The sequence below is a fragment of the Lissotriton helveticus genome, chromosome 11 (genome assembly GCF_964261635.1).
Source record: "Lissotriton helveticus chromosome 11, aLisHel1.1, whole genome shotgun sequence".
Classification (NCBI taxonomy): Eukaryota; Metazoa; Chordata; class Amphibia; order Caudata; family Salamandridae; genus Lissotriton; species Lissotriton helveticus.
In genome coordinates this window covers 557,749,144-557,776,604 of record NC_136072.1, presented here as the reverse complement: position 1 = coordinate 557,776,604, position 27,461 = coordinate 557,749,144, and the positions used below count along the sequence as shown (strand labels likewise).

Here is a 27,461-nt window from a genome sequence, read left to right as displayed (position 1 = left end):
TGAAACCATCCCCAGTCTCCAGGAGGTGAGTTGATAAAGTGGGGAAAGAACAGAGTGCAGTGGATGAAAGTTTATAGCTGTTACGTTTTGTGAGATAACTGATGCATACACATTGACTGCCCCTTCCTCTGCCTTTGCATATATACTTCATTTGATGAAATACAAAAAAATATGAAATTAATTCTCTTGACCCAGACTTGTGATCTCTATTTATGTAGCTGAATAAAATGTGTAAAAACCTTTATTGTACCCGACCACGTATCAAATTCCTATCAGGTCAGATATATAAAACAAAATCAAAGCTAAAACATGCTATAATACTTAAGTATTAGGGAACAGTAAGTGTAATAAGTATTTTTGAAAAAGAAAGTGACAGAATTAGATTCTAGGGCAATTTAATAAAATCGCAGCTGCAGTAGTGTATTTTCTATGTCTACCACAAGCTGTCCATGAATAGGAGGCAGGGGAAATATATTTTTTTAAAGAGCTGGGGAGAGGGAGAAAAGAAAATAGAGAGAGTGGGTGGGGAACCCTCATCCAAATAAGACAAGAGCGAAACAAATTCATGGATAACATTTCTATTTTAGAGAATCAGTTTTGTCTATTGGAATATTCTGCCAGTGAAACAAACCACTGCCTTTGCATGACAGAATCACTTCCTAGTGAACAGATGTCAAGTGCAGCTGCCTCTCCAGGGAACCCTCTACTTCCACATGTGGCTCATCTTTTCTTGGTAGTTAATGTCTAGTGCGTGGAACTGAAAACCTGGTGTAATTTATCTTAACAGGTCTGGGGGCAAGTCATCACCACTCTGGGACATTTGGCCTCCGTTCTGCCAGAGGAGCAACTAGATAAGGAGCTTCCTTGGTTGGTCAATGAATTTGAAAGGCTCCAGCCCCAGCTGCCTGCTGATATGGCATTTCGTTTGCTCACGGTGAGTGTGACCTTTATTTGCTGTCCATGCTTGCCACTTCAACCAATCCCAAATGATCCACTCATAATGAACACTGTATCCCATAATGAGAGATTAACTGCAATGAAACACTATATTATTGAGAAATGAGGGTTGAATACAGAACTACAGGATTCCATTGGTGAGTTAGTTACACCCAGGTGGAGTTGTGAGATGGTTCAGGCCTCCATCATGTGTACATTGGGCCAACATATTGGCATTCCGCTCCCGACAGTACCAATGTTGTGGGTATCAGAAATTTTGGGATGTAGGAAAAATTTATGATTCCAAGTTTGCCCCTTAGGTACCCCTGAGAAATAGAACCACCACACCAATTTGGACAGTAATTCCCCACTATTTGACACATTCACGCCTGGTAATTATTTCAGTTTTGAGCTGCTGTATTGTTTTGGGAGATGAAGGGATTACAGGGAATATAGTTTTCCAACATTAATTCCAAATACTGAACCAGCTCAATTGTGATTAGTACACAATCCATGAAGGCAGCCAGAGAAGCAAAATGCGCATTTGTATTTGTTACATATGAAATCGGGATTAATAAAGGAGAAATGTGTACCAAAGCAATTGTGCTAGAATTTAAATAAACATCAACAGTGCTGAAATTTGCTTCACCTGTTGTTGTGATACTGGGTAAGTAAAATTGGTTATGGAAGTGAAATTGAGCATACTGACACTCCATCTTGATGCGTTAATCATAACAAAACAGCAGATCTTTAGTCACTAGAGCCCTGACATAGGTCCCAAGCAGTAATTGTGCTTACTAAAGCCCTAGTGACCTCTTATAACAAACAGTGTGCCATCGCATTTTCTCTGGTCTGAGAGGCTTCTTACACCCAGTGAAATACAAGTAAATTTACAAATGACCTTCACTAAGGAGCCCCATGACTTTGCATTGCACTCCTGGCGACCGAACATACAGGTAAAACAGTGAAGTCTTAAGAGGAGCACTGGAAATGTATCATGTTGGTAATCAATAATGTGTTGGAATTATAGAATACTACTTTTAGTTGCTATAAAAACAAATATTAGCAAAGGAAAGAGTCAGTAGTTAGAGACGTGCGAACTGTATTAGCTGAAAAAGCAAGAGTGACGTAGACCTTGGTGGACACACTATTAGAATCATTACGTCTCCAATCTGCCAATTTTCATTTCCACAGAACTATTGTTTTTGAGGCTTGAGAATTGTAGATTAATGTTGAGGCTCTAAGTGGAACAGTTTCTGCTAGGTCTGAGCACTTACAGTTAAAAGGACAGGATGTTCAAATTTCCTTTAAAGTCCTTCTTTTGAGAGTCTCCACTTGTAATAAAAATTTGAATACCAGCTACAAACATAAAAACATGACAGAATTTTGTTGTATGGCATATTGACCATATACATAATTTGAGGTTGTTCCCCCAATGAGTCTTACAAGCCTTCATTGCAGGTGATCATTCTCCTCATTAGCATCTGTGTAGCTAAATGTGTTCCTAAAACTGCTTTTAGTCGTCACCCATCTTCTGTTTTGCAGCTCCTGCCTCCACGTTGCCTTTGATTCTCATAAGCAAACACTATCCTTTTAGGCTCCTCTGTACTCCCATGGTTCACAGTGTGCAGGGGTGCAAGAGGGATATTGAGCAATCCTGGTCCACAACTGTTAATAGTGAAACAGATGTAGCGGCGCATACATGGATCCAGGTTTTAGAGGAGCACCCCAATTATGTCTGTATTTTACTATCTAACAGGAAAAAAGGGGAAAATGTATTTCCAATAGTGTTCATCCACCCATGCTACATCCAAGTGTGCCCTTTGGCTTGAGGGTGTATTTTGCTGACTTTGGATGAGACTACATTAGTGGAGTGTGGATCCCTTGGAGAAGCAGGCAGATAACTAGAGGACCTGTAGGATGAACAGGGAGAAACAGGAGGGTGAAAGGGAGGTCAAACAGAGGAGGAGGACAAGGGAACAAGACTCTCCAAAAAGTTCAGTACAACTGAATGGCGAAGGAGGAGCAAGATCACTAGCAGGATTAGGAACACACGGAACTGGATTTCCAAGATAATGAAGAGAAAGCAATAGCAGGAGGACCATGGGAAAAACCTGGAGGATCAGGCAGCCAAAAACCACAGTCGACCTGGATGACTGAGACCCCAAGGACATAAGGCCCAGCATGCCCAAGACAAAGATGAGGATCAGTAAAACCAGGAGAATAAGTAGAATGAAGTAGACCAGAAGGACCAGAACCAGGAGGCCAAAGAGGAGAAGAAGTACAAGTAGCCACTTTATTAAGCGCCATAGAAGCCAGAAACGAGCTGACTTCAAACCCTTTCGGTGGTATAACAATGAATGTATGCAAGCAAGAATTGCCCTTGACAATGCTATCAGGTTGGGGAAATGGGTACTGTCCGTACTGCAAGATATGAATACAAAAAAGCTATCCATAAAGCCAAGTGCCTATGGGATGAGTTTAGATGGCAGGACCTAAAAGTAGCTAGTTTGCAGAATAATACCAAATTATTCTGGAATATCATTAAGTGAGGCAGATGGGGTCAACCTGATCAGCCCCTAAGTCATGTCTCTAATGAAGGATGGGTTAATTACTTTAGGCCCCAATATGTGCGTAACCCTTTAGATGATCAAATGAAAGAAGTTAGTTATGTTTTTTATACTGATGAGGCTTTTAATGACAAAGAAGTTTTAGCAGCTCTTAGTGCAGTTGCTGGAGGTAGAGCACCAGGACCCGATGGTGTCCCTGCGGATGTGCTCCTCTACGACAAAATACGATGGGGTAGATACATCTTGTTGATGGCAAATGCAACGGCCCAGGGTGCCCGATCCCGGTTTCCTGGAAAGGGGCCGTGATAATTCTAGTATATAAAAAAGGAGATAAAACTCAACCGGGGAATAACAGACCTATCAGCTTGATAGATACGATTCAGAAGGTAGTTGGGAGGTTGATCCTGAACAATATCTTAGACTGGATTGAAGAGAATAGTATATTGTCCCCTTTCCAAGAGGGTTTCCGTAAATACACTAGCACCATTGATCAAGTCATTCATTTTATTCTTTTATAGTGGAAGACTGTGACGTTGGGCAAGGGCAGCCTTTATGCTGCCTTTGTTGATCTACGTTCAGCTTTTGACCTTGTCCCCCTTTCCCGGTTATGGGTGACGTTGAGGGAATTAGGCCTTTCGGACGACATCCTAACCTTCGTAATGAGGCTACACGAGGGCAAACAAAGCGATACAAAAGGGGGATGATGGATGGAGCATTTGAGCAAATCAAACACTCACCCCCAGTCAACTGATCTGGGTTTAATCCATCACCATTCTTTAGCCCACTCAGCCACCCCATTTCAAACATGGCTATATGCAAATCAGTCTGACCCTGTGCCTCATGGGAACAGTACAGCCCGAACTGCCAAGCCATGTCTTCCATGGACCGGAAACAAGCATCCTGGGACCGGTTTCGGATTCATAATCCTCATCAGCCAGGCTATCTTGAATCTAGTGGCCAAGTGAGCAAGGGACTCACGTCTGAGCATACCCTGCCACACTTAGGGCGAACAAAGCGATACAAAAGGGGATGATGGACGGAGCGTTTGAACAAATCAAACACTCACCCCCAGTCAACTGATCTGGGTTTAATCCATCACCATTCTTTAGCCCACGCAGCCACCCCATTTCAAACATGGCTATATGCAAATCAGTCTGACCCTGTGCCTCATGGGAACAGTACAGCCCGAACTGCCAAGCCATGTCTTCCATGGACCGGAAGCAAGCATCCTGGGACCGGTTTCGGATTCATAATCCTCATCAGCCAGGCTATCTTGAATCCAGAGGCCAAGTGAGCAAGGGACTAACGTCTGAGCATACCCTGCCACACTTAGGACGAACAAAGCGATACAAAAGGGGATGATGGACTGAGCGTTTGAGCAAATGAAACACTCACCCCCAGTCAACTGATCTGGGTTTAATTCATCACCATTCTTTAGCCCACTCAGCCACCCCATTTCAAACATGGCTATATGCAAATCAGTCTGACCCTGTGCCTCATGGGAACAGTACAGCCCGAACTGCCAAGCCATGTCTTCCATGGACCGGAAACAAGCATCCTGGGACCGGTTTAGGATTCATAATCCTCATCAGCCAGGCTATCTTGAATCCAGAGGCCAAGTGAGCAAGGGACTCACATCTGAGCATACCCTGCCACACTTAGGGCGAACAAAGCGATACAAAAGGAGATGATGGACTGAGCGTTTGAGCAAATGAAACACTCACCCCCAGTCAACTGATCTGGGTTTAATCCATCACCATTCTTTAGCCCACTCAGCCACCCCATTTCAAACATGGCTATATGCAAATCAGTCTGACCCTGTGCCTCATGGGAACAGTACAGCCCGAACTGCCAAGCCATGTCTTCCATGGACCGGAAACAAGCATCCTGGGACCGGTTTCGGATTCATAATCCTCATCAGCCAGGCTATCTTGAATCCAGTGGCCAAGTGAGCAAGGGACTCACGTCTGAACATACCCTGCCACACTTAGGGTGAACAAAGCGATACAAAAGGGGATGATGGACGGAGCGTTTGAGCAAATCAAACACTCACCCCCAGTCAACTGATCTGGGTTTAATCCATCACCATTCTTTAGCCCACTCAGCCACCCCATTTCAAACATGGCTATATGCAAATCAGACTGACCCTGTGCCTCATGGGAACAGTACAGCCCGAACTGCCAAGCCATGTCTTCCATGGACCGGAAACAAGCATCCTGGGACCGGTTTCGGATTCATAATCCTCATCAGCCAGGCTATCTTGAATCCAGTGACCAAGTGAGCAAGGGACTCACGAGGGCAATCATGCTAGAATCCGCAGGGGAGGGGAGGGTAGGGTAGGGTCCCCACCCAGTTTCCGGTTGAACGAGGGGTACGGCAAGGCTGTGCCATGGCACCAACGTTATTCTCTTTGTATTAATTGAATGGAATAATGGAATAATGGAATGGTATAATTACTGGAATAGTGGACCGTTTGTTGCCAGTGAATACAGATGCCCCTTCTCTAGCAGGTGTAAAAATTTCGATTTTAATGTTTGCAGATGACACATTAATTATTTCCAAGACTCCTAATGGCCTCCAGCGAGCTCTATCAATTTTTGAAGATTTTTGTGCTGCTCGAGGCCTGGAAGTTAATGTGTCAAAAATGAAATTAATGGCTTTTAATCCGCATCGAAGTTTTAAGGGGAGGGTTTTTATGAATAAACAACCACTTGAACTGGTCAGGGCTTTTACCTATTTGGGTATACAGTTAGAGAAGAACCTTAAGTGGGAATGCCATATAGATTTAGAAGCACTGAAACATCGACAAGTTACGGGAGCTTTAAGTCTGGAGCATAAAAGGTCTCTAACAAAACCAATTAGACCAGTCCTCCAAGTTTATGAATCTAAAGCTGTTAGCTCCGCGCTTTATGGCGCCGAATTATGGGGGTTTGAGAAAGCAGCTCCTTTAACTCTTTTTGAAAATAAGTTCCTCCGTAGCATTACCAATCTCCCACAAAGCGCCCCTCTTAAGCCACTTAGATATGATTTGGGTAGAAAATCTATTATTGATGTCGCCAAGTTGCGTCCGATTTTATATTGCCGCAGGTTGTGAACGACACCTGAACTCTCATCATATGCCTCAGGTTTTCTGGATGTAATAAAATCTGATGCCTTCCACAAAATCGGTTGGTTAAGAGGTGTTAGGAATAGCCTGATTGGCCTGGGAATGAGAATGCTATGGGAGAACCCATTAGAGGCTTCTTTTCCCTCTAAAAACATCCTAAAAGAGAAGTATTGGGAGTGGGCTGCTTTTAATTCTTGGAGTAACTCTGACTCATCTTCTATGGTGGGAATCTTCTTAGAAACAAAACTCACACCCAGATTAGAATCCTATTGGGATAATATCACCAGGCCGAGAGATAAGAAGCTTTACTTCCAACTCAGGGCAGGCTCCTTACCTTTAAAGTCCCTTATGTCCAGGTGGACTCCCACAAGTGATAACCTCTGTCCTGCCTGTGGGAGTCATAGCGAAACAGTTGCCCACCTGCTTTTTGCCTGTCTTGCCTATGCACTCCCTAGGCGAGTTTGGCTGGCTCCAGTGTGCAAACTACTTTTCACATTTAGGAGCACCGAAGCGGAAAGGCTTATGCGCACCAGCACTTTACCATTTATCACAATAGCGGTAGCCAAATACCTAGGATGGGCGTGGGCTATAAGGCTGAAACCTAAATCTGGGTAATTCTTTGGTGAGCATTAGTTTTAGCTTCCCTAGCCTGGCCACTGAATGTGATTGATTATTTTAACTGGGTGTAACTTTTATCTTGTCCATTTGCTCTGAGATCTAAGTTTTATCAAACATTTTTAACTATCCAGCCAAGGCATTTTTAACTGTATCTAAATGTTGTTTGTTTTGTGCTTTTATGTGTATACTTCGAATAAAGCTACTTTGGAATGGAATGGAATGGAGAAGAAGGATGTGCAAGTGGAAATGGAGGGTCATCAGGAGGACCAGGACCACCAGAACAAGAAGGAAGAAGATGGGCAGGTCAACATGGAGATCCCACACCACTGTGAAGACTGTACACAGAATGAGGAGAAGGAAGATGGCCATGAGGATGAGTAGAAGGGTAGGTGAGGGTCCAGGACAGCCAAGAAGTTTAGAAACTCCAGGACCACAAGAAGGATTTGGAAAACTTGAACCAACAGGGGACCAATACCATGTCCAAGAACTAGGAAAACCAAGAGGATCAAGACCAGGAAGAATAGGAAAAGGATTTCTAAGAGGACTAGGAAAATAAGGAGGAAAACCAGGAGGAGGGAGACCAGTAAGAGGAAGAAGACCATGAAGAGAAAGCGGAGGCTAGGAGGTCCAGAACAGCAGCCACCACCATGACCACCATGAAAAACTGAGGGCCAACACCAGGATTGCTAGGAGTAACAGCACCAGAGGATCCAGAGGACCTTGGAAGAGGATGACCAAGATTAGATGGACCATAAACATAAGGACAATGAAGATCATGAGGACCAGCAGAACTGGGACCAGAAGAATGAAAAGATTGAAGAACACCAGGGCAAGAGCACCAGAAGAACAACTAGGAAGGACACAGCAATAAGCACCATGGTAAATAGAATCCTTTTAACAGAAGTAGGATCTCACAGGGGATAAGGGCTACTTATGGCCAATGGCCAATACCTAGAAGACCAGGACCAAGAATATGTAGATAAAGACCAGGAGGAAGATTTTGAGGAAAATATGAGTTGACAGAAGGGAAAGAAGAATAAGAGGATGATCAGGAGGAAGAGACCTAGAAAAAGGAGAACATGAAAATCAATAAGAAGATTAGGAGAACTATGAAAAGGAAGACCTGGTAAACCAGGAGCATGAAGAGGAAAACCTATAGGTGGAAGACCAGGAAGAGGAGAATGACCAAGAGGAGTAGAGGGACCAGGGCAACCAGGAAGTCCAGGAGCACTAGGATTACCAGGTCCACCAAGAGGACACAACTATCAAGGGAATCACAATGGGACACGCATCAGGAGAACCAGGGACAGGAAAAGCAAAGGGAGAATGATGATTTGAAAAGGAAAGAGAGATCAACAAAACTGATGGGTACCATTAAGACCAAGACCAGCAGGAAGACCAGGAGCAGGAAGACCAAGGCCATGAAGGAAGGGACTAAGATGGCCAAGAGGATCTAGACAGTGCCATAAGAAGAAGGAGTGTTGTACAAGACAGGGGACCCTAGTTATTTAGGATCTTTGGAAAAAATAGAGATATACTGAATAGTATATAGCCTCTGTCCAGCCGGACAGGAATTTATTAATTATATTGTTGGTAATAGTTCCTTTTTTCACATTGATACAAAAAGTGGGCACGACCTGTGACCCACAGAAAGCAAGACAAAACAAGTGACAAGGGTTCATGTGGAAAGCGCACAAGGCGGTCTGCACTATTACTCAGTAATACAGACTCAGATTCATTTCTAGCAACCCATTGTTAGCGACGTTATTGTAAATTCATAACAACATATGGTGCTTTAAAGTCGACGACGTTTCGATGCAATTCAAAGATACATGCATCATCTTCAGGACAAAGTCATTTAAGTCATGTTTGTCTTAGAGTTAATTTGTACATTTTACATAACCACTCGGTGGACTAGGTCAACCCGGATAGGGCTGAAAACCTTGGCCGTATTGCAGCAATGGCTTGATTACGAAAAAAACGTGGTGGCCTCGGGAGTTTTGCGGCATTTAGTGGCGGTCAGCACGGGGAATTAACTGCAAATTGAGCGATCACCGCCAGAACCCCATTCGGCCGGCCATCGAGCAGGACCAGCTACACGTTCCAATTTCGGAAGCCCGGCAGCACCGCGTTGCAGTACTAGCCATGCTAGCCATCAATTTGCAGTTAATTCCCCGTGCTGACCGCCACTAAATGCCGCAAAACTCCCGAGGCCACCCACGTTTATTTCGTAATCAAGCCATTGCTGCAATACGGCCAAGGTTTTCAGCCCTATCCGGGTTGACCTAGTCCACCGAGTGGTTATGTAAAATGTACAAATTAACTCTAAGACAAACATGACTTAAATGACTTTGTCCTGAAGATGATGCATGTATCTTTGAATTGCATCGAAACGTCGTCAACTTTAAAGCACCATATGTTGTTATGAATTTACAATAACGTCGCTAACAATGGGTTGCTAGAAATGAATCTGAGTCTGTATTACTGAGTAATAGTGCAGACCGCCTTGTGCGCTTTCCACATGAACCCTTGTCACTTGTTTTGTCTTGCTTTCTGTGGGTCACAGGTCGTGCCCACTTTTTGTATCAATGTGAAAAAAGGAACTTTTACCAACAATATAATTAATAAATTCCTGTCCGGCTGGACAGAGGCTATATACTATTCAGTATATCTCTATTTTTTCCAAAGATCCTAAATAACTAGGGTCCCCTGTCTTGTACAACATATTACCGCCCAAGGACCCTAGTGCTATTCCTTCGGGTTTCCCTTGTCTCAAAAAACAATAAGAAGAAGGAGTAGCAGAAAACCAAGAGAACTAGAACCACAAAGAGAACTAGGACAACCAAGGCAAGGGCCATCATCAACAGTGGCTAAGAATACAGGGCCTACGATGACAAGTGAGTCTAGGCTACATGTGTTAGGGCATGCCCATGTTAAATGCTGAACATGTTCGCTTCTGGTTCCTTGATGGACTAAAATCCAATGTCTGACTCCAACAGATAACCTCTACAGAAATCACTATGTGGATCTGAGAGATCTTAAGGCACTGTGAGTCAAGAAAACAGAGCAATCAGGAAAGAAAAAAATGGACATAAGCACGGTCATCTGTCAAAATCTACTTGTGGTCATATGTATTTAGAATTAGTACACAAGAGAGCTCATTCACACACCAACTCACTCTTGCATTCAGACAGAATTTACACTATGAAGTTTGTAATTCACCACTGACCATCATCATTTGCATAAACTGCCCTTTGGCCTCATCTCAATTTTCTTATCTCCTTGCAGACCCTTGAGTTATGCATCAAGGCAGCTGTTACTAAGAGTTGCAGAGCGCTGAATGGAACTGTGCCAACCGTGCTTGCCGTCCTACATCACCTGGTAAGTATATACATGAGGACAAACAAAGTATTTCAGTGGGAGGCGACAGACATTTCCTGTCTAACATATTGTAACAAATAAAGTTTCTACCTTAAGCCAATTTATAGTAGGAGTGTTTTTAAAGGGCAACATTTGGGAACTCTCTTGCATAAAATATTAAATTATAATCCATAAAAATCCTATATGAACCAATTTGCTTCTAGGATGCAAAGAAAGAAGACAATCAATCAATCCATCAATCAATCAAAGTATTTATATAGCGCACTACTCACCCGGAGGGTCTCAAGGCGCTGGGGGGGGGTCCGCTACTGCTCGAACAGCCAGGTCTTGAGCAGCTTCCTGAAGGCGAGGTGGTCTTGGGTCAGGCGGAGGTGGGTCGGAAGGGAGTTCCAGGTCTTGGCGGCCAGGTAGGAGAAGGACCTTCCTCCTGTGGTGGCTCTTCAGATGCGGGGGACGGTGGCGAGGGCGTGGCTGGTCGATCGAAGCTGGCGTTTGGGAGCGTGGAAGTTGAGGCGGCTGTTGAGGTATCCTGGGCCTTGGTTGTGTAGGGCTTTGTGTGCGTGGGTGAGGAGCCGGAAGGTGATTCTCTTGTTGACCGGGAGCCAGTGCAGGTCTCTCAGGTGTCCGGAGATGTGGCTTCGGCGGAGGATGTCCAGGATGAGTCGTGCTGAGGTGTTCTGGATCCGCTGGAGTCTCTTCTGGAGTTTGGCGGTGGTTCCGGCGTAGAGGGAGTTGCCGTAGTCCAGACGGCTGGTGACGAGGGCCTGGGTGACCGTCTTCCTGGTCTCGGTGGGGAAGCATGCGCAGGATGTTGAAGCATGATGAGGAGACGGCGTTGACTTGTCTGGTCATGGAGAGGGAGGAGTCCAGGATGAAGCCCAGGTTGCGTGCGTGATGGATATAAATCTGTCAGTGTTGAGAGCTCCTCTGCAAGAACCCCCATAAGTCTGCCTCCCGGCAGCTCTGGCTCTGATAATAGGTAACAGAGGAACAGAGTGACAGGGAAAGGGAAGGGACCCAGGGAGAACACTAAGGATGGAGACCTGAAAGGAAAAAGCTATACCCAATAACAATGGTTTACAACAGAGACATAATACTAACAAAGCTTATCTCGGAGGTTCAATTGTCCAGTTAGGCTTTACTATATAACATATATTGGACTCTTCATGACATTCCCAACAACAGTACACCCAATCTTAAATCTATATATTTAATAATAATAAGGCTATATCATATACATTTGATTAATGCCATCAATCAAAGGAAATTCAGTATTTATCCCACTAAGGTTCCTAAAGTCAATATGTGGAGAAACTACCCCACAATTTCGTTAAAATAATCCAAATACACAACATTTCTGGAATATCCTTACAATCCAAACTTGAAGCATTCAAGACCTCAGTCCACATATAAGAAGGCCCTCTGAAAACAGGTGCACAACTTGATGGCCATAAGCATGAAATTCCAAATAGCAATGCTGGCATGTGGAATCTGGAATGAATGGGAAACAAAAGACAAGCATCTCTGATGAGGACCAAAGTGCGAGAACTGAATGCCGGTAAAGAAAAACAAATGAAGTGGTACAGCAGAAACAGCGAGTGGTGGTGAGAACAGAAAAAGGCCCTAATGAAGCCACCAACAGAAACACTCGCTCCCCACTCTGCTGACTAGAGACCTGGGACGCAAAATGGGCAAAAAGTGAAGCAAAAAAGGCCTGCTCTGAAAAGCATGCAACCCACTATGCTGGCCAGACACCGTAGGACGCAAAAGGGGAACAGCTTTACCGTCTCCAGAGATGAACCAAGATGAAGTGTAACAACAGCCTTCGTCTTGATTACGTTGAATAGCCGCCACTAGTGCCAGCTTTGTTAAAAGCATTAGGTACCACTACCTTCTGCAATCTCGCCAGACCTCTGAGTCTACAAACTATCCAAAAACCATAGGAAACTAAGGCATCCATATTAGAGTGGAAACTGAGAATTTGCACTTCCACCAATATCGGGCACCCTGAATATGCTGTATTCCACACAATTAATTTTTCTGTAGCGTGGTATGGATCATGGCCCCACAAGTCCTGACAAACTCCTATGCTGTCATTCCCCCACTGGAAGTTATTTGCTGTCTGGATGTATGGGATTGGCTTTCAGATAGCCTAGCTTCCATTATTATTTATTATGGCTTTGTTATTGGCAGATCTGCACACCCTCAAGTAGGGTTTCCGATGAAACAGAAGAGCCACTCAAGTTGTCCACGGCTATTATCCTGTCACTGGGTGAGTTGGTCATAAATGTATGTATGTATATATTTGTGATACTGCAAGTATATATTGGCCTTTACTAGGGATCAGGTCCTCTGTAACATTAATTTCTGTACACTGCCCTGCATGTAACTTGATCGTCTTAAAAGCTACTATTGCTTCAGTATTTATCTCCCCCCCAGTACACTGGTTGGCTTGCTACTGGAATATGGTGCCCAGTTTACTATATACAGCTATAGTAGTCACGTGAGTACCGTGTGCTCGTAAGATCATCATTAAATGTTGCAGACCATTGATAACATAGCTCCTGGACATGCGTTGAAGAATGGCTTTGATGGGCTGCTCCCCAGCGTTGAGTTCGTTCTTGCATAATTTTATGTTGTGTTATTTTTCAATTATGTCTATTTTTTCACTTTACTCTTGCAGCCCATTCTCACTCTACTGAGGTCCTTAAATATTTTGAAAGTAGCTTGATGCAGATAGGTGCAGAGTCCCGTGCCACAACATTACAGCTGCTCTGCAAGCTCCTTTCGGAAACTGGTAAGACTGTCAGTGGGTGGGTGGCAGTGTATGAGTTAGGCAGGGAAAATAGTTAAAGGGATATAATGCTTGTCATAGAATCCGGAGCCCTAAGTTGTATTCCCAACTTACTCCCTTACTTGTCCAACATGGTAAAGCTATAAGCAAAATACTTCAATTTTATATTCTTCAGCTACATTAACTGCCAACTTTTCCGGGTAGAGCACTGCAATTTACGAATAAAGTCTTGCTTACATCAACTTCAATTATGTGAATCATGGTGAAGAAATAACACAGTGAAAACCGATCCTGACATAGACACTGGACAGGAACAAAAAGGGAAATAAAATATGGAGCAGGTCGACACAGACACGCTCAGTGGTACATGATGACACAGACATGCACGGCGAAACAGGAAGGCATTGATAGCCCCATGGGGCTCACAGTCACAGACTCACAAACCAAAACTGAAAGACAGGACCCTAAGGGTGGTAATCACAGTTGATAGATGAAACTTCACTACTTATGTATTATTCTTGATCTTACTAGACAAAGTCAATATCTATGTGTTATGAACATTTGGTGTATGGCTTCATTTTATAGATTCAGAAGGTGCCTTTTATCTGGATGCTGTCCGTCACGTGCTTGAGGATGACAATCGCAAGGTACCATCAAGCTATTATACGTGTGTGAAAGCACTTTTATAATTAGCAACTCAATCTAATTAATGTTATGCAGTTTTTTCATAGTGCAGTAGTCCTACTTACATGGACTCAGAGCTGTGGTTTGCACAGCACAATCTGTTGACTTTCTCCAAGGCAAGTCTTCAGTGGAGGTGTTGGGTCATGCAACCTCCAGCTATTTCTGTCAGTTAGTGTGTCTTTTGTTCCATTGTCTCCCTGTCCAAGTGGACATATCCCAGTTTTCCTGCCCTAGTCTGTGTCAATGCATTATTTTCAGACCCAATCCCAGAGGTTGCTGATCCCTAATTGTTTAATAAATGTGTGTTAAAAGAAAGTTTGTGTATGCTGTTAACATATTTGGTCTGTATTTCACATTGAGTTGATCTGTAATATCCCTCACTGAGGAGGAGAATGTTGATGATCAAATAAGGGGTTTTGAAGTTCAGAATATTAATATCTCCTCAAATCTTTAACAACCGTGGTGTAAGGTATTTCAAATGTCTCTACCAAGAATAATATTTGGGCTATGTCTCAGCGAAATCTCACCAAACGTGGATCGATAATACAGGATAATATTCAATGTGCACGTTTGAAAAGTCTGATTGTGATATAAAAGATGTATTTTATGTAGAAATTGGAATATATGTGACTTTCTTGATGCCATGTATGTCCACAATGTGCCTGACTTCAGTGCCATGGAGAAAGCAAGTAACTCAGTATCAGAATCACCATGTTCTGCATGTTAGCAAGCACAGGACATAAGCACAAAGGAAAATCAACAAAGCTGTTTTCTGCTGATAACGAACAAAAGGCTGTATTGCCATAACTTTTTCTCTATTGGATTCTCTTTGAGAGGTGTATTGGGTTTGTCATTTTTAACCTCAGGGAACAATATAAATCAAGTTATCCTTAGATATTTTTCAGTTTAAACCAGGAACATCAGAGACAGGACTCTGCTAGGAATGTTAGAATCACAGAAATCAAGCATGGATGTATTCTTTGGCAATTGAAGCCATTGTGGCCAGATTGTGCAAATATACAGCGTACAAAACCATGTTAGGGATGTGAATTTTAACTCAATACTGGATACAGGCGACTGTGACTATTTACGGTCTTGAGCCAAAACGACTTCTTGAAAGTGATATGGATCAACCAAACAACAAGGTGTGGGACAATGAACTCTAAGTACTGCAACCCATTTGTTATCTGCTGTCCGTGTTGGGATGTCTGCTCAATCTTACAGGTGGAGTTAGACAGCGGCCATCATTCTTCCCACAGACGACTCTAGTTTTTTTAAAATTCCCTCAGCAGTGGAATCCACAGCCTATTGAATTCTCATTTGCATTTTTGTAATCAATATCAGGTCCTGAGAGCTTTTTTGTTGGTTGTAACCTACCTAGGCATATTTTGCAATGTTTTTTTTTAATCTTTTATCAAATCTCAGGCACCTATAGAAGGTGTAGCCCACCTGGAATATTTGAATATTCCCTCAATCACACTTCAGTCAGACACTCTGTAAAAACAGTTTAATTACATTGACTCTAGTTTCATTCTCAGAGTGTCATAATAGCCCTTTTTGCAACATACTTTAAAAGGTTGTATCCAGGTACTGGCTTTCCACACATAAAAATGTATATCTGTCTACTCTGTGGACAAAAGGAAGGCAAGAATGCATTGTTTTCTCACACTCCCTTGCTACTTTCTCACTGGAATGTGTGATTTTCTCCTATATATACACCAAAAGGGTTTCTCACTAACCATGCTTAACTTTTTTCTTAATTACAGGTTATTCTTGCTACTTTAAGTTTAATGTTCAGTTTAACAGCCAAAGGTTTTTATGATGTGAACGGAAGAGCTGTGATGGATTATGTGCTTAAAAAAACCAGCCTCCTTATCAAAGAGCAGGTAAGTGGCAGATGTAGATATTTGGGTAGGTGAATGTGTTAGGGAACAGCAACAGTAGTCAGCATACAAGAAATAAGTGGACCTTTTAGCCCCCTTGTGCCCCAATGTAGTTACTTTGCCATATAATATACATCGGCAGTGTCACATATTTGCCCCTGGTGGTGGAATATAGACCTCATGTCCCTCTCGTTAGTTCCCATAGTCTCACCTTGACATTCTATGTTCTTCATTTGAGCTTGATGTTCCCTACTTCCACTCCAGTGCGTCTTTCTCCCTCCGTCACTTTTATGGGTGTCCCTTATCCATTTGTCTGCCTACATTTGCACCTGAAATTCAGCAGCTGCCCATCAGTGCCAACACTGTACATGCCTTTTCTTCATGTCTTGTTATTCCAGGGTGCCCATGATGCGAACTAAACCACTCAAGTGAATTTACTTATAGCTTTCACTTCAAAAATCATTCTTCCAGTACACCCAATCTATGGTTTTTCCATTATTGTGAAAAGTTTAACCTAGTGTACTCTTACTATTGTGGGGTCTGAGTTAGTGATGTCAAATGCAAGTGGAGTCGTTGTCCCGAAGTTCAACTATTGCAGCTGGTTTGATTCATACTGTGGCACTTCTGGCAATTTTATAACTTTTATCCTGCTCTTATGTTGTGCAAAATCGTCCACTGTTGTGAACAACGAGTTTCAGAAAGTGGTCTGATAATATCCTTTAGTTATTCTCTTTCTCCTTCATTGCCCTCCTCTTCCACAGGCCTCATGTATGATTTTGTATTGGGCACTTCTTCTGTTTCTTCTCTTTTCTTGGACCATCTCAAGTCGTTTGGGCACTTACACTTTGATCCTATCTCTAGTAGCTGGAGGAAACACCTGTCATCTGACTAGGGGCCAGGAATGGGTATTGGATCAGTACTCTTCACTGGTGCTTGTGGGGCTGCAGGTGATATGAGGCATGGGCAATGACAGGTGGCACGGTGTCTGAAAACTGCAGTATTCTTGGCTTTGTCAGTGTCTCTGGGAGAGTAGGCCACAGTGGCTTATGGTCTCAGCAATTCCTCCATAACAGCAGAGGTGCCATGACCTTCTTGATCACTGTGAACCAGGTAGGACTTCCTCAAGCTTGGCCAATGCATCCATGTTACAGAGTAGTTGTACCAAGATGCACAACTCAAGTCCATGCTCAGTAATATGTGTGGGGATTGGGCACCACTGATGACATCTGGTATCCATCTCCTTGGGGCATGACCATAATCCAGAGTGTCTGCAGACCATGCTTAGTCTTACTCTTGGGTTCCCATTAAGCTCAACTAATAGATGAGCCAGACACTGTCCATAGTTTTTTTTACCACAGGCCAGAGGCATCATGCCATGAACAATTCAGATGCCTGTCCTTATGTTGCATCGCATTGTAACAATGGTGCTTGAATACCTAGATCCCTTCTTAGTAACCAGATGCACATGTTGACTGGCATGAGTGCAAAGAAATAAGATGCTCAGACACTGTGAGAATGGGACTCGCTCCATACACGTCTCAACAGCAGTGCTCCCATACAGTACATAGGCCTACCACACAATCCAGCCTATGTGAGACAACTGGCCCTTAGACTTTGCCGGGGCTAACTGGGAAATTTCTTGGGTGATTGGGCAAGGCACATGGGCATTCAGCGAATGCACTGATAAGCTGTGTTTTTCACTGATAATGGATTATCTAGTGGGCTCCTTTCTCTTACATACCCCGCTTTATCGTCAAAATGCCTAACAGGGCAAACTACCAAATCCTAAACAAAGTAGCACAAACATACTTCAAATCAGTATTTCATATCAACACTGCCTCCCAAAACCCTAGTTTATACCCCATACGTTTCTTGCAATTGCTACTGCTGATACACGGGCCATACAGACCCGACCCAATTGTCACTGTTCCCCTATCCTAGACTTCCAATGCTGTTGGTACAAATTGTTATTTATATGTCTCATGATATGGTCGGTATTGTGCAATATCAAAATGCTAATAAAAACAAGTTTAAAAAAAAAAACAACACTGCCTCCCAAAAATGCAGTTCCCGGTTTTGTCTTATTGAGTGTAAGAAGTACCATAATGTAGCACATACTTCCCCATCAAGCAGCAAGGGGAGGGCTCATGGGGCATCACAATCTTTGTAGTGAGCAAAAGAGACTACCTTGTGGTGCCAGAGGTACAATGTCTCAGATGTAGTGCCCAGTGCATCAGAACCTTACATATTATAAGTGAGTCCACCGGTATTTTGACTGTATATGACTGCTATACACTTCTCCGCCAAATGACCATATACTTTTATTCTCTGTAGAGTGGAGCATGGGTGCATAACCTCATTTATACATTTTTATTTACATGTTTGCGGCTAGTGGTTTTAATTTCACATTTGAATTTAAGCCAAGAGGTTCTCTCTGTGCTTACAACCTTGATTTGAAAATTGTGATGTTTTCACTCTCAAATCTCTTGAACCTCCATGAGGAGAGAAAACACAGTGAAAATGATGGGAAAATATATGTTACTTTACTTCTCTTGCTTTTCCACATTTTCACAGGGCACTAGTCACATGGATCCTGAATCTGATGTTGAAGAAGAGACCATCCACATCCAAATCTCTCAGCTCCTCAATAAAATTGCATTACGCCATAAAAATACTGACGAGGTAAGTGAGAAGGATGTGAAATAAGGTGGGTCAATAAACAAGAAGTGTACACAATATAAATTGCAGAATGTCCAAAGACTCCTCAATCCCCAGGTTATCTTCATTATCCTCTAACTCACATAATAGCATGTTTTAGTAAAGCTCTCTCTGCTGCAGGTTTGTATGTGGGAAATATGCACATAGTGATCTGAACCATGAATGCATGTTTAAAATGAATTCCTTTTCCACCCAAGTCGTTACCATGATTTGCCTTCGGGAAAGCACTGGACTTTGGAATAGTATTTACTATTCCAACTCCAGTCTGTGCAATTGTAGAGTAAGAGTTGGACTTAAAGTACAACATTAGTCCAACCACGCTTTCCTTCAGGGAAGTGGTTGTATTGGCTTGCTTGATAAAGGAATGCACTGAAAAGACACATTAGGGCACATACAGCAATTACGAGTCTTGCAGGGTAATGTGTTGGGATCTTAAATACCTTAAAAACATCTTGTCTTTCTGCCAGAAGCTGCCAGAAAGACAGTGGTCCAGTCTTTAATCATGTTGAGACTGTATTACTGCATTGTTCTGTATCTCGGAGTGTCACAGACATGATGAAGAAGACGACAGTGGGTGCAGAATATGGCAGCTTGGCTGCTATTTCATCTGCCGTCTCACCATCAGCCCCAGCTCTACCAATGCTGCTCTGGCTTCCGTTAAGGCATTGGGTATATTTCAAAGCCATGTGCTATTGTCACAAGATTCTCAATCATAAAGGCCCTAAATATCTTCACCTCTGATCACACCTTATCTTCCTAAAAGAAATCTGAGATCAGCTGATGCCTCTCTTGCATCTACCCCGAGAATCAAAAGTGCTCACATTGGAGGCCATTCCTTCAACTACTTGGCAGGCAAGATGTGGAACTCCCTACCACTTTGGCTTAGGCAAGAAAAATCTGAAATACGATATTGTAAGAATTTAAAAACATGTTTTTTCACGCTAACTTAGATTAGGGGAATTCATATTCTTACTCTGTATAATAGGACTGATACCCCAGTGCTGGGACATGCAGCTGATGCAGCTATGTGCTTTATAAATCAAATATTATTATTATTAGTGGTTTGGACCAAGTTGTTAAGGCACAGCGTGATTTGAGACACGATGTTAAGTCTGTTTCCTCTGCTGCAGGGATAGAGGTCTACTGTCCCATGCAGTCCTCATTCGCAGCATTTCTGGCATTCATAGAAGATTGTCGAATCCTACCTCATTTTTTTTAATGAGGCAGGAGGTTTTCCAAAATATTCTAAATAGCCACTTTCAAACGAGATTGAATGGCACATCAGTCACAATGCAAAACATAGCTACGCAATCTGCATCTCCTATTTGCTACTTGCCCGATGATACATCAAGCACCAATATTTCATATCAACAGGGTTGTTCATTCCCAGCCATAGCTTTGCACACTCTGGCACATTTATAAAGATAGTTCTGTTTTGTGATTGTTATGAGGATAACAGCAGATAATGAGATAATTTACAAAGCAGCTCACTCGCAGGGTTTTTGGAGAATAAATGTTGCACTCATTCTCTGCAAATAATTGCTCGGATATAGGAACACGGATTGTAGCATTGAACAGGGTTGGTGCTACATCAGTGTAATACCAGCAATCTGTCTTGGACCCCATCAGCAAGGAATGGTATCAGGAAGGGGATAATTCAAATGTAGCCCCATCTCCAGAAGACCCACCAGAAACCCTCCCACCGGCTATGACTGTTTATCTGTGGGAATGCAGCCTTATTAAATGCTAATGATACTAATAACACATTCGCTGCTCTTTCTTGCAGGGATTTTGGAAAGAGATTTTGAGCTACATGCTGGAAGATGACTATACTTCATCTGTGCCAGCACTGTGCCAGATGCTACTTGTTGTAGATAAGAAAGCAAGCATCAACTTTCATGAATGTGGTGAGTCTTAAGCATCCTACTCATTGACACAGTGGGATCTACCATTGAAGGGGTTAATGATTCCTCCTCCACTCCCCAGATCCCCTCTTACTTTGTCATGATCAGGCATGAGTTGAAGAACCAGTCCATTAGCTCAGGATGTTATGGTTGAGTAACTATAGAATGTGGGTGTCAATATTTCAAATAACATTTATTGCTCTCCTTTTAGAGATATATATGTCTGTGCTGATGTTGCTGCTCACTGTGAGCCTTATTCACAAGGAATTAACTAATTGCTGTGCCTCAAGCCATTTGGCTGTGCCACGCTGCGTTAATTCCGAAGCACCAGGATGCTTCATATCTACAATGATATAATGGCTCCCTTTGCTCTCCCAGTGCTGGTGCATAATTAGCTGCCATTCACCTAGGAAGGCACCCTTGTACCATGGTGCAAGGGTGGCTGCATCACAGGGATGATTGTTTTTGTGCAGTAAGGCATATCTTTGTTTTTATGCACTTAGGCATACCTTTGTGCACAAAAACAATCGCAATAGGTAATTTCCTCTTCCTAAATGTGCTGCAGTATGCAGTACGCGTAGAAAGAGGTAAACAACAAGGAGAAATAAAAATATTTGTTCTTGTTGCACTTCCCTATACCTCCCCCTGGGGAGGTGTAGCATTCTGACACATTTCCAGGAGTACTATTTCTTGTAAATCTGGAAATGCGGCAGGAGCCTTGGGTGTTGCGCAGGAAATCTCACAGCAAAACCCATGGCACAACTGTTCCACACAAAGTGTTGCATGTAAAGGGGCCATATTTACAAGGGCATTAAAAGCCACGCAGGGTGGCTTTACCTGTCCTTGTAAATATGGAGCAGCAGGTTGCACTGCTGGTGTGTGTCAAAAAGTGATGCACAGGTGGCATAAGGGGCTTGCAAATAATCCCTATATACTTTTTGTAGTTTGCCAGACATAAAGTTACTTTACTGTTTGTTTCAGCTCTTATTCTGGTTAATGCTCCTACCCCCTAAATGCAATGTACTAACTGTCCCAGGTTTCCACACACCATGAGGCAACTCAGGGCTCTAATGCTCCTCTTCAAACCTTGGAGTATTCTTGCTCTCCATGATGTTACTTCTGTCTAGTATGTTGATCATGCCCTGCTGGGTATGGTACCTATTTATGTGTTGTTACTTTTGCCGACCGCAACAGGGATGTATTTTATTTCTCCATGGAGTTACTTTTAGTTATGATATTTGTCTCTGCAATGTTCCTGGTTCAACATTTTGGACTTCAGCTCCATACTAAAATGCTAGTTCTTGGCCCTCATTTGTAAGCAGGGATGCATGCTCAATGATGGTAAGTGAAAATAAATATTTTGACTGACTCCAAGGTTACGAAGGAGATTCGCATCTGGTGGTGAATACCTGTAATTGCTATAATTCCAGGGTTCCAATTAGCTCTCCCTGCTCAACTTTCCAGTGGATGTGTTGATAAAGTGCAAGTGACCTGGGCAGATGGGATCATAGTCTATTTATTTGTCACTCATGTTAGGAGTCCTGAGCAGAATCGAACAGGCAAAATATGTGCTCGTTCTTCCTTGCCCCAGGTCGTTAACCTTATTAAAAAATAGATATGCAAGAACATGTTCTGGAGTCCTCTTTTCTTCTGGCGTATCCACTGTCAGAAAATGGCTCCCATTTTTCGATGGTCCTTCAGGATGTAAAGCACGTCCAGGGCTCCTGACGCATCCTCTCTTATCTCACTGGAGTCTTCTATCCCTCAATGAAAGCTGTAGCAGCAACCTGTGCATGGCAGCTTAGGTAGCTCCTCCTCCAGCTTTCATTCCGTGACAGCAACCGCTAAGGGAGGGAGGAAGAGAATTGCAGTATAGGCTGTCAAGGTACTGTACACCCCTGGGCGCTCCTTAGTGGTAGGGGTGCCTTTGCCAGTATTTGCAGGAATTTCAAAGCATCCTCATGACCGCTAGAGGCTCATTGAAATGCCACCCATCATCTTCTTTACAGGTACTACTGGGTGTCTGAAGTGTGTGTGTCAGCCATATGTCTTCCTTTGGCAAGTATTGCTCAGTAATTTATGGATTGAGTATGACATGTCTGCGTTCTTTTGTACCTAAACAGCTAAAGAAATTCCAATACACAGACTCTTCATAAGATTGCTGGTGAGTATCACATTCCACCCCCATCATATTCCACCAGATCCCTCTTCCCAAGTTGTTTGCTGCCATTTCTATGCAACCTGCTAATAGAGATCTTAAATTCAACTCTGCTTTTATCCTTTTGAATTTGATGGTTTTATTTCCAGTCAATTGGTTATCAGTACGACATGCTACTTACATTGTACAGAAACAGCCAAAATGTGGTTGTTACTAAGTACTACGTAGAGAACAAGGTAGCATTTCCGGACGTTTTAAAGGCTAGAGAATAGGAACTCATGAAAGAATCACTTTCTGAATTCTTTGTTGTGGGTTTTTAGGTAATTTCTTCATATCCTCGCGGGGATGTCGAAAGGGGAACTTCAGTCTTGGCTCTTCTCGAGCGCCTGATTCCTGCAAATTACCCATTTCTAGCAAAACTCCTCAGAATGAAGATCCCCCAGCTGATAACATATTTAGAAGGTGAGACCACAAAGCATGAACCAGTGAGCACACAATTTAAACAAGTATTAATGGCATTTCAAACAACCATTGACCAATGACAAAGCCATTAAGTCTGGTGTTGGCTGCTAGCTTTTAGACCTTGTCCACTCATGTTTTTTTCACAGTTTTTATAAACTTGTATTGTGGGAGGTGATGCCAGGTACATACCAATATAAAAAATACTGTTTTGGTCTCAAAAGGTCACATTCTTATTGTTGTCCCTGGAACTAAATGAAAATAATTTGTGTGTGGATGTGCTCCTTGTGAAAAAGCAGAACGCCATTGTTCACAGTGAAGTTAGCCAACGGCAGAATTGGCCCATGATGTATGCTGTGGAGGACAGAAGAGAATGTGAATGATAGGACACGTTAGACCAGCAGATGAGGAGGTCTGGCTGAAGGCTTGTATAAGTAAGCAAAAAAAGAAATAGTCACAGTCTTTCTTTGTAGCTGGCCGAATCCATGCTCCAAACCGAATGAGGCAATAACAGAAACGGAGTCAGGTATCTTCTTGCAAGTTCTGGGTTACTTCCGCATATAACAGAAAGGCAGTTGACACATTGGTTTGCCGAAAAAATCAGTTTAATACAAAGCTTCTGCCATGAAGCGCTTCATCTGTCAGACGCAGCCTTGATCACATAAGAATGCGGCATCTTGATTCAGTGTTTTAAAGTACATATGTGCCAATAAATTCCATAAACATAGAAAAAAATATTTCTTCAGTATATCCAAGGTCAACATTATTTTAGAGCACTACCTGTTTTGGCACCTTTTCTTTTATTTCAATTGTGACTTATTGTAACAACTCAGTAGCACCAACTCTTCTAATGACTAAACTTGAAACAAAGACCCCTGGTGGCCTCAATACAGAAGAGATTTTGCACACACATTTATAAACACCAAATGCTCTCTCTGCGTTTGTATTAGAAGTAGGTATTAGTCAGGGTACAGGGTAGGTTAGATTAGTCTACTCTGGCATAACATTGTTTGTGTGATGACTAGGGATGAACAGGGTATTTCACAGCAATTAAGATGAAAGAAAATGTTAGAACTCTGGTACAACCATATGTTGCAGTTAAAAGTAATGTTTTAAATGCTGCATAATTGAATCCTACTATGTGAGAAGTTCACATCGAGGAACATTTAGAAAAGTTGGTGATATTATGTTGTTAATAAATTGATTGATACATATTTCTGTAAGGTTAGACACCCTTGTTTTCTGAAAAACAAGATTTATATTTCAGCCTGTGTAGCAGATATCATGCGGAAGTGTTTTATTGTGTTTTAAGGTAGAATTAATTGCAAATTATAATGTCACTTATGTAAATTAGTCGGGTAGTTCCTACAAATCTATAAAGGATCTCCACGTTTTAGACAACATAAACTAAGGGATTGGTGTCCAGACTGATTCCAGACACCCCCAAAGGATATGTTAGTATATAGACCAGCTAGCTCACAGTGCCACTATAAGCCCCACAACCTTACCAAGGAAAGAATAGTTTCTGGCAACTATCGAACATGAGAACCCTGACCCCTCAGGGATCATGGAAACAGTACAATACTTTTTGCTTGGTCACTTGTGCTCACTTTATCTCAGAGAGATACACAGACTAAATGGTGGGGGCGTTTTCAATAAGTATTTATTGAACCAGAGTCATTCTAGCATAAAATACATGTGCTGCAACAACCACAAGACAGAAACAGATATAGATGATTACAAGCACCAGTAGAGTAAATAAAAAGTAGAATTCTACCATGGTGCTAAAATAGTGAATATATGCAGACATATAAATACATGAAGTTAATAGTGTGTACTCCTATGATGCAAACCCTAACTAGATGTACCTAAGTGTACCTAGCATGTATGTTGGTGTATAGCCAAGAACCTCCTAGGAAAGAGCAAACCCCAATACCTGATGTGAGAAAGCAAAGGACCCCATCTTGATCTCGAGTGGACAACCCACAAGTAATGTCAGACGACTGCTAACTGGAGTGTCTGCATGCAGGGACCTCAGCGTTTCGTGTCAGCATGTCAGCATAGAATCTTTTTCTCCTCCGGCTTGCCCAGTAAAGATGTGGTACTTATATACCTGAAAGGTACCATCAGGGGTTCTACCTAGATGTGCCATGGTACTGTGGTCATGTCAGCCAAGGATGACGACAGTGGTGACCCTTATACAGAGTTATTATGCAGAAGATTGTAATCGTGCTGTGATACTAAGAATCCTCATGCATAATAAATTAGGCTAGTTTTTTTTTTAAAAACCACACATCATTTATGCAGCACCTAACTAGGTAAAAGGTCAGGGCCAGAACTGTTATGTAGAGCAAGGTAGGACATATGTAGGTAAAAGCTTGTGCAACTACCTAGGACTATATTGGGGTACATTGGGTATTATAGCAAATTAAGAAGTGTTACAAAATATTTTGGTCTTTGTTATAATAAACGAGTATTTTTCTATGTGTATGTAATTTTAGAGCACATATGCACTTTTTTACTCTGAACCACAACGGCGATCCCCTATGTGATCAAGGCTGCATTTGACAGCTGAAATGCTTATTGGCAGTAGCTCTGTAATAAACTGATTTTCTGCAAACAAGTGGTGTGGTGACCTTTCTGTTATATAAGAAAGGAAACCAGAATATATAAACCTAAAATTACAACCAGATATAAGGAGCTAAGAGTGACATCAAGGGCACATGAACAACTAATGACCTTGAACTCAATTCCCAGGACAGACTGAGTAAAAAAAACACATTTTGCACACTTTGAATTGTGTGAATCTACTTCTGCTCGTGCTTGGTATGTAAGCACATTGCCTTTGAAATGTTGCTTGCTATTCACTTTTACTTACATATATTTCTTTTTTACCAACTACTATTTCAGCTTCCACGGAAAGAACCTTTGACTTGGCAAAGTGGAAATGCACGCTTGTTTCAGTAAGGATGAATTGCTAATGAATGTCACACATGACGCTTGTCTCTTTGTTTTCCATAGCCACTCATTCAGTGTGAATATATGCAGATATTAAATTCATCCCATCATAGTGCTATTCTGCTATGAGGTTGCAATATTCTCACCATATCCCTATTATTTCTATGGATTATGATCGTTACTATGACGTTGATTATGATTGGGCACAGAGGGGGAGCAGCTGTACTCGGTACATAACATTTCCCTAATATGCAATATTTACCAGAAGCATTAAAAACCTTATTGGCCCAAGTTGACACTCATAAAACTGGAAACTGCATGCTTACGACACCTAGTTCTACATCTATCAGAGTCTATCTGCATGTGTTACCCAGGTAAATTACAGGCTCTACAGTGATCATTGCATTACTCATAAATCTGACTGTTGTTGCACAGGGCTACAAATGTAGCCCCTTACTGGTAATTGTTTCCTCCGACTCTTTTTTATCCCCCAGGATAGTCACACTAGCACACCATTCTTATTTCCCTGGATTGTCACACTATCACTCTTCCCGCTGCATTCCACATTATCAGTAAGATAATATTCTGCAATTGGATTGGCACATGATCCATGCTCCCTATCTTCATTTGAATTGTCACTCTGTCACTGCATGTTTTGCCAGACCATCACACTCCACTGAGCTTCTATTGTGCTCCTGAGATGCAATTTTATGTTCCTTGTGTTCAGTCTTCACCCTTGTTAACAAAAAATGTACATTCTGCCCCCATGCTGGAGACCCAAAATGTATTTGCACTCTGCTTCTAAGTATGTGATATTGTTGCATAGTCCCAATGTGTTTTTTGTCTGAATGGCTGCACTGTTGCTCTTTTCAGAATAATTTGTGAGCAGCATGGTTTTGTTGCATGTGTTTCTATGTAAATCACGGCCACTGTCAAGGCCTCCTGTTTCTTCTGAGCACAGATATCACACCACACTATTTAAGCATTGCTGTATGTGTTCTCTGGTTCTTCTGTCCAAATATAATTTCGTCATTACAGAGGTTGTTAGCTGAAGGTTGTTTACCCTTATCTTCTCAAAATCACTGCAGACGTCAGCCGTGGATACTGCATTTACGTTTCTATTACTGCATTAAAGTCTCTCACTGTTTTCCTTGCAGTTCCTGGGGACTATTCTAAAACAAGCCCCATACAGAGAATGGCATGTCTCTTTTATGGAAGAACTCACCGAACAGATTGACAGTTTTGCCCATCATGTGAATGAGGAGGTTAGTGCTCTCAAGGGTCAGTATTGA

General features: G+C 42.3%; 1 protein-coding gene across 1 annotated transcript; it reads left to right on the top strand.

Annotated features, from left to right (window-relative positions):
- Window positions 1-545: 545 nt before the first annotated feature.
- LOC144790843 (maestro heat-like repeat-containing protein family member 2A) lies at window positions 546-27,461 on the top strand. Its single transcript, XM_078665510.1, has 12 exons — window positions 546-934; window positions 10,519-10,611; window positions 12,805-12,883; window positions 13,295-13,408; window positions 13,991-14,052; window positions 15,856-15,975; window positions 18,547-18,654; window positions 20,477-20,597; window positions 22,718-22,758; window positions 23,073-23,214; window positions 26,122-26,174; window positions 27,327-27,461. Exons 1-12 carry the CDS (start codon window positions 914-916, stop codon window positions 27,459-27,461), a joined length of 1,089 nt encoding a protein of 362 aa, XP_078521636.1. The 5' UTR covers window positions 546-913.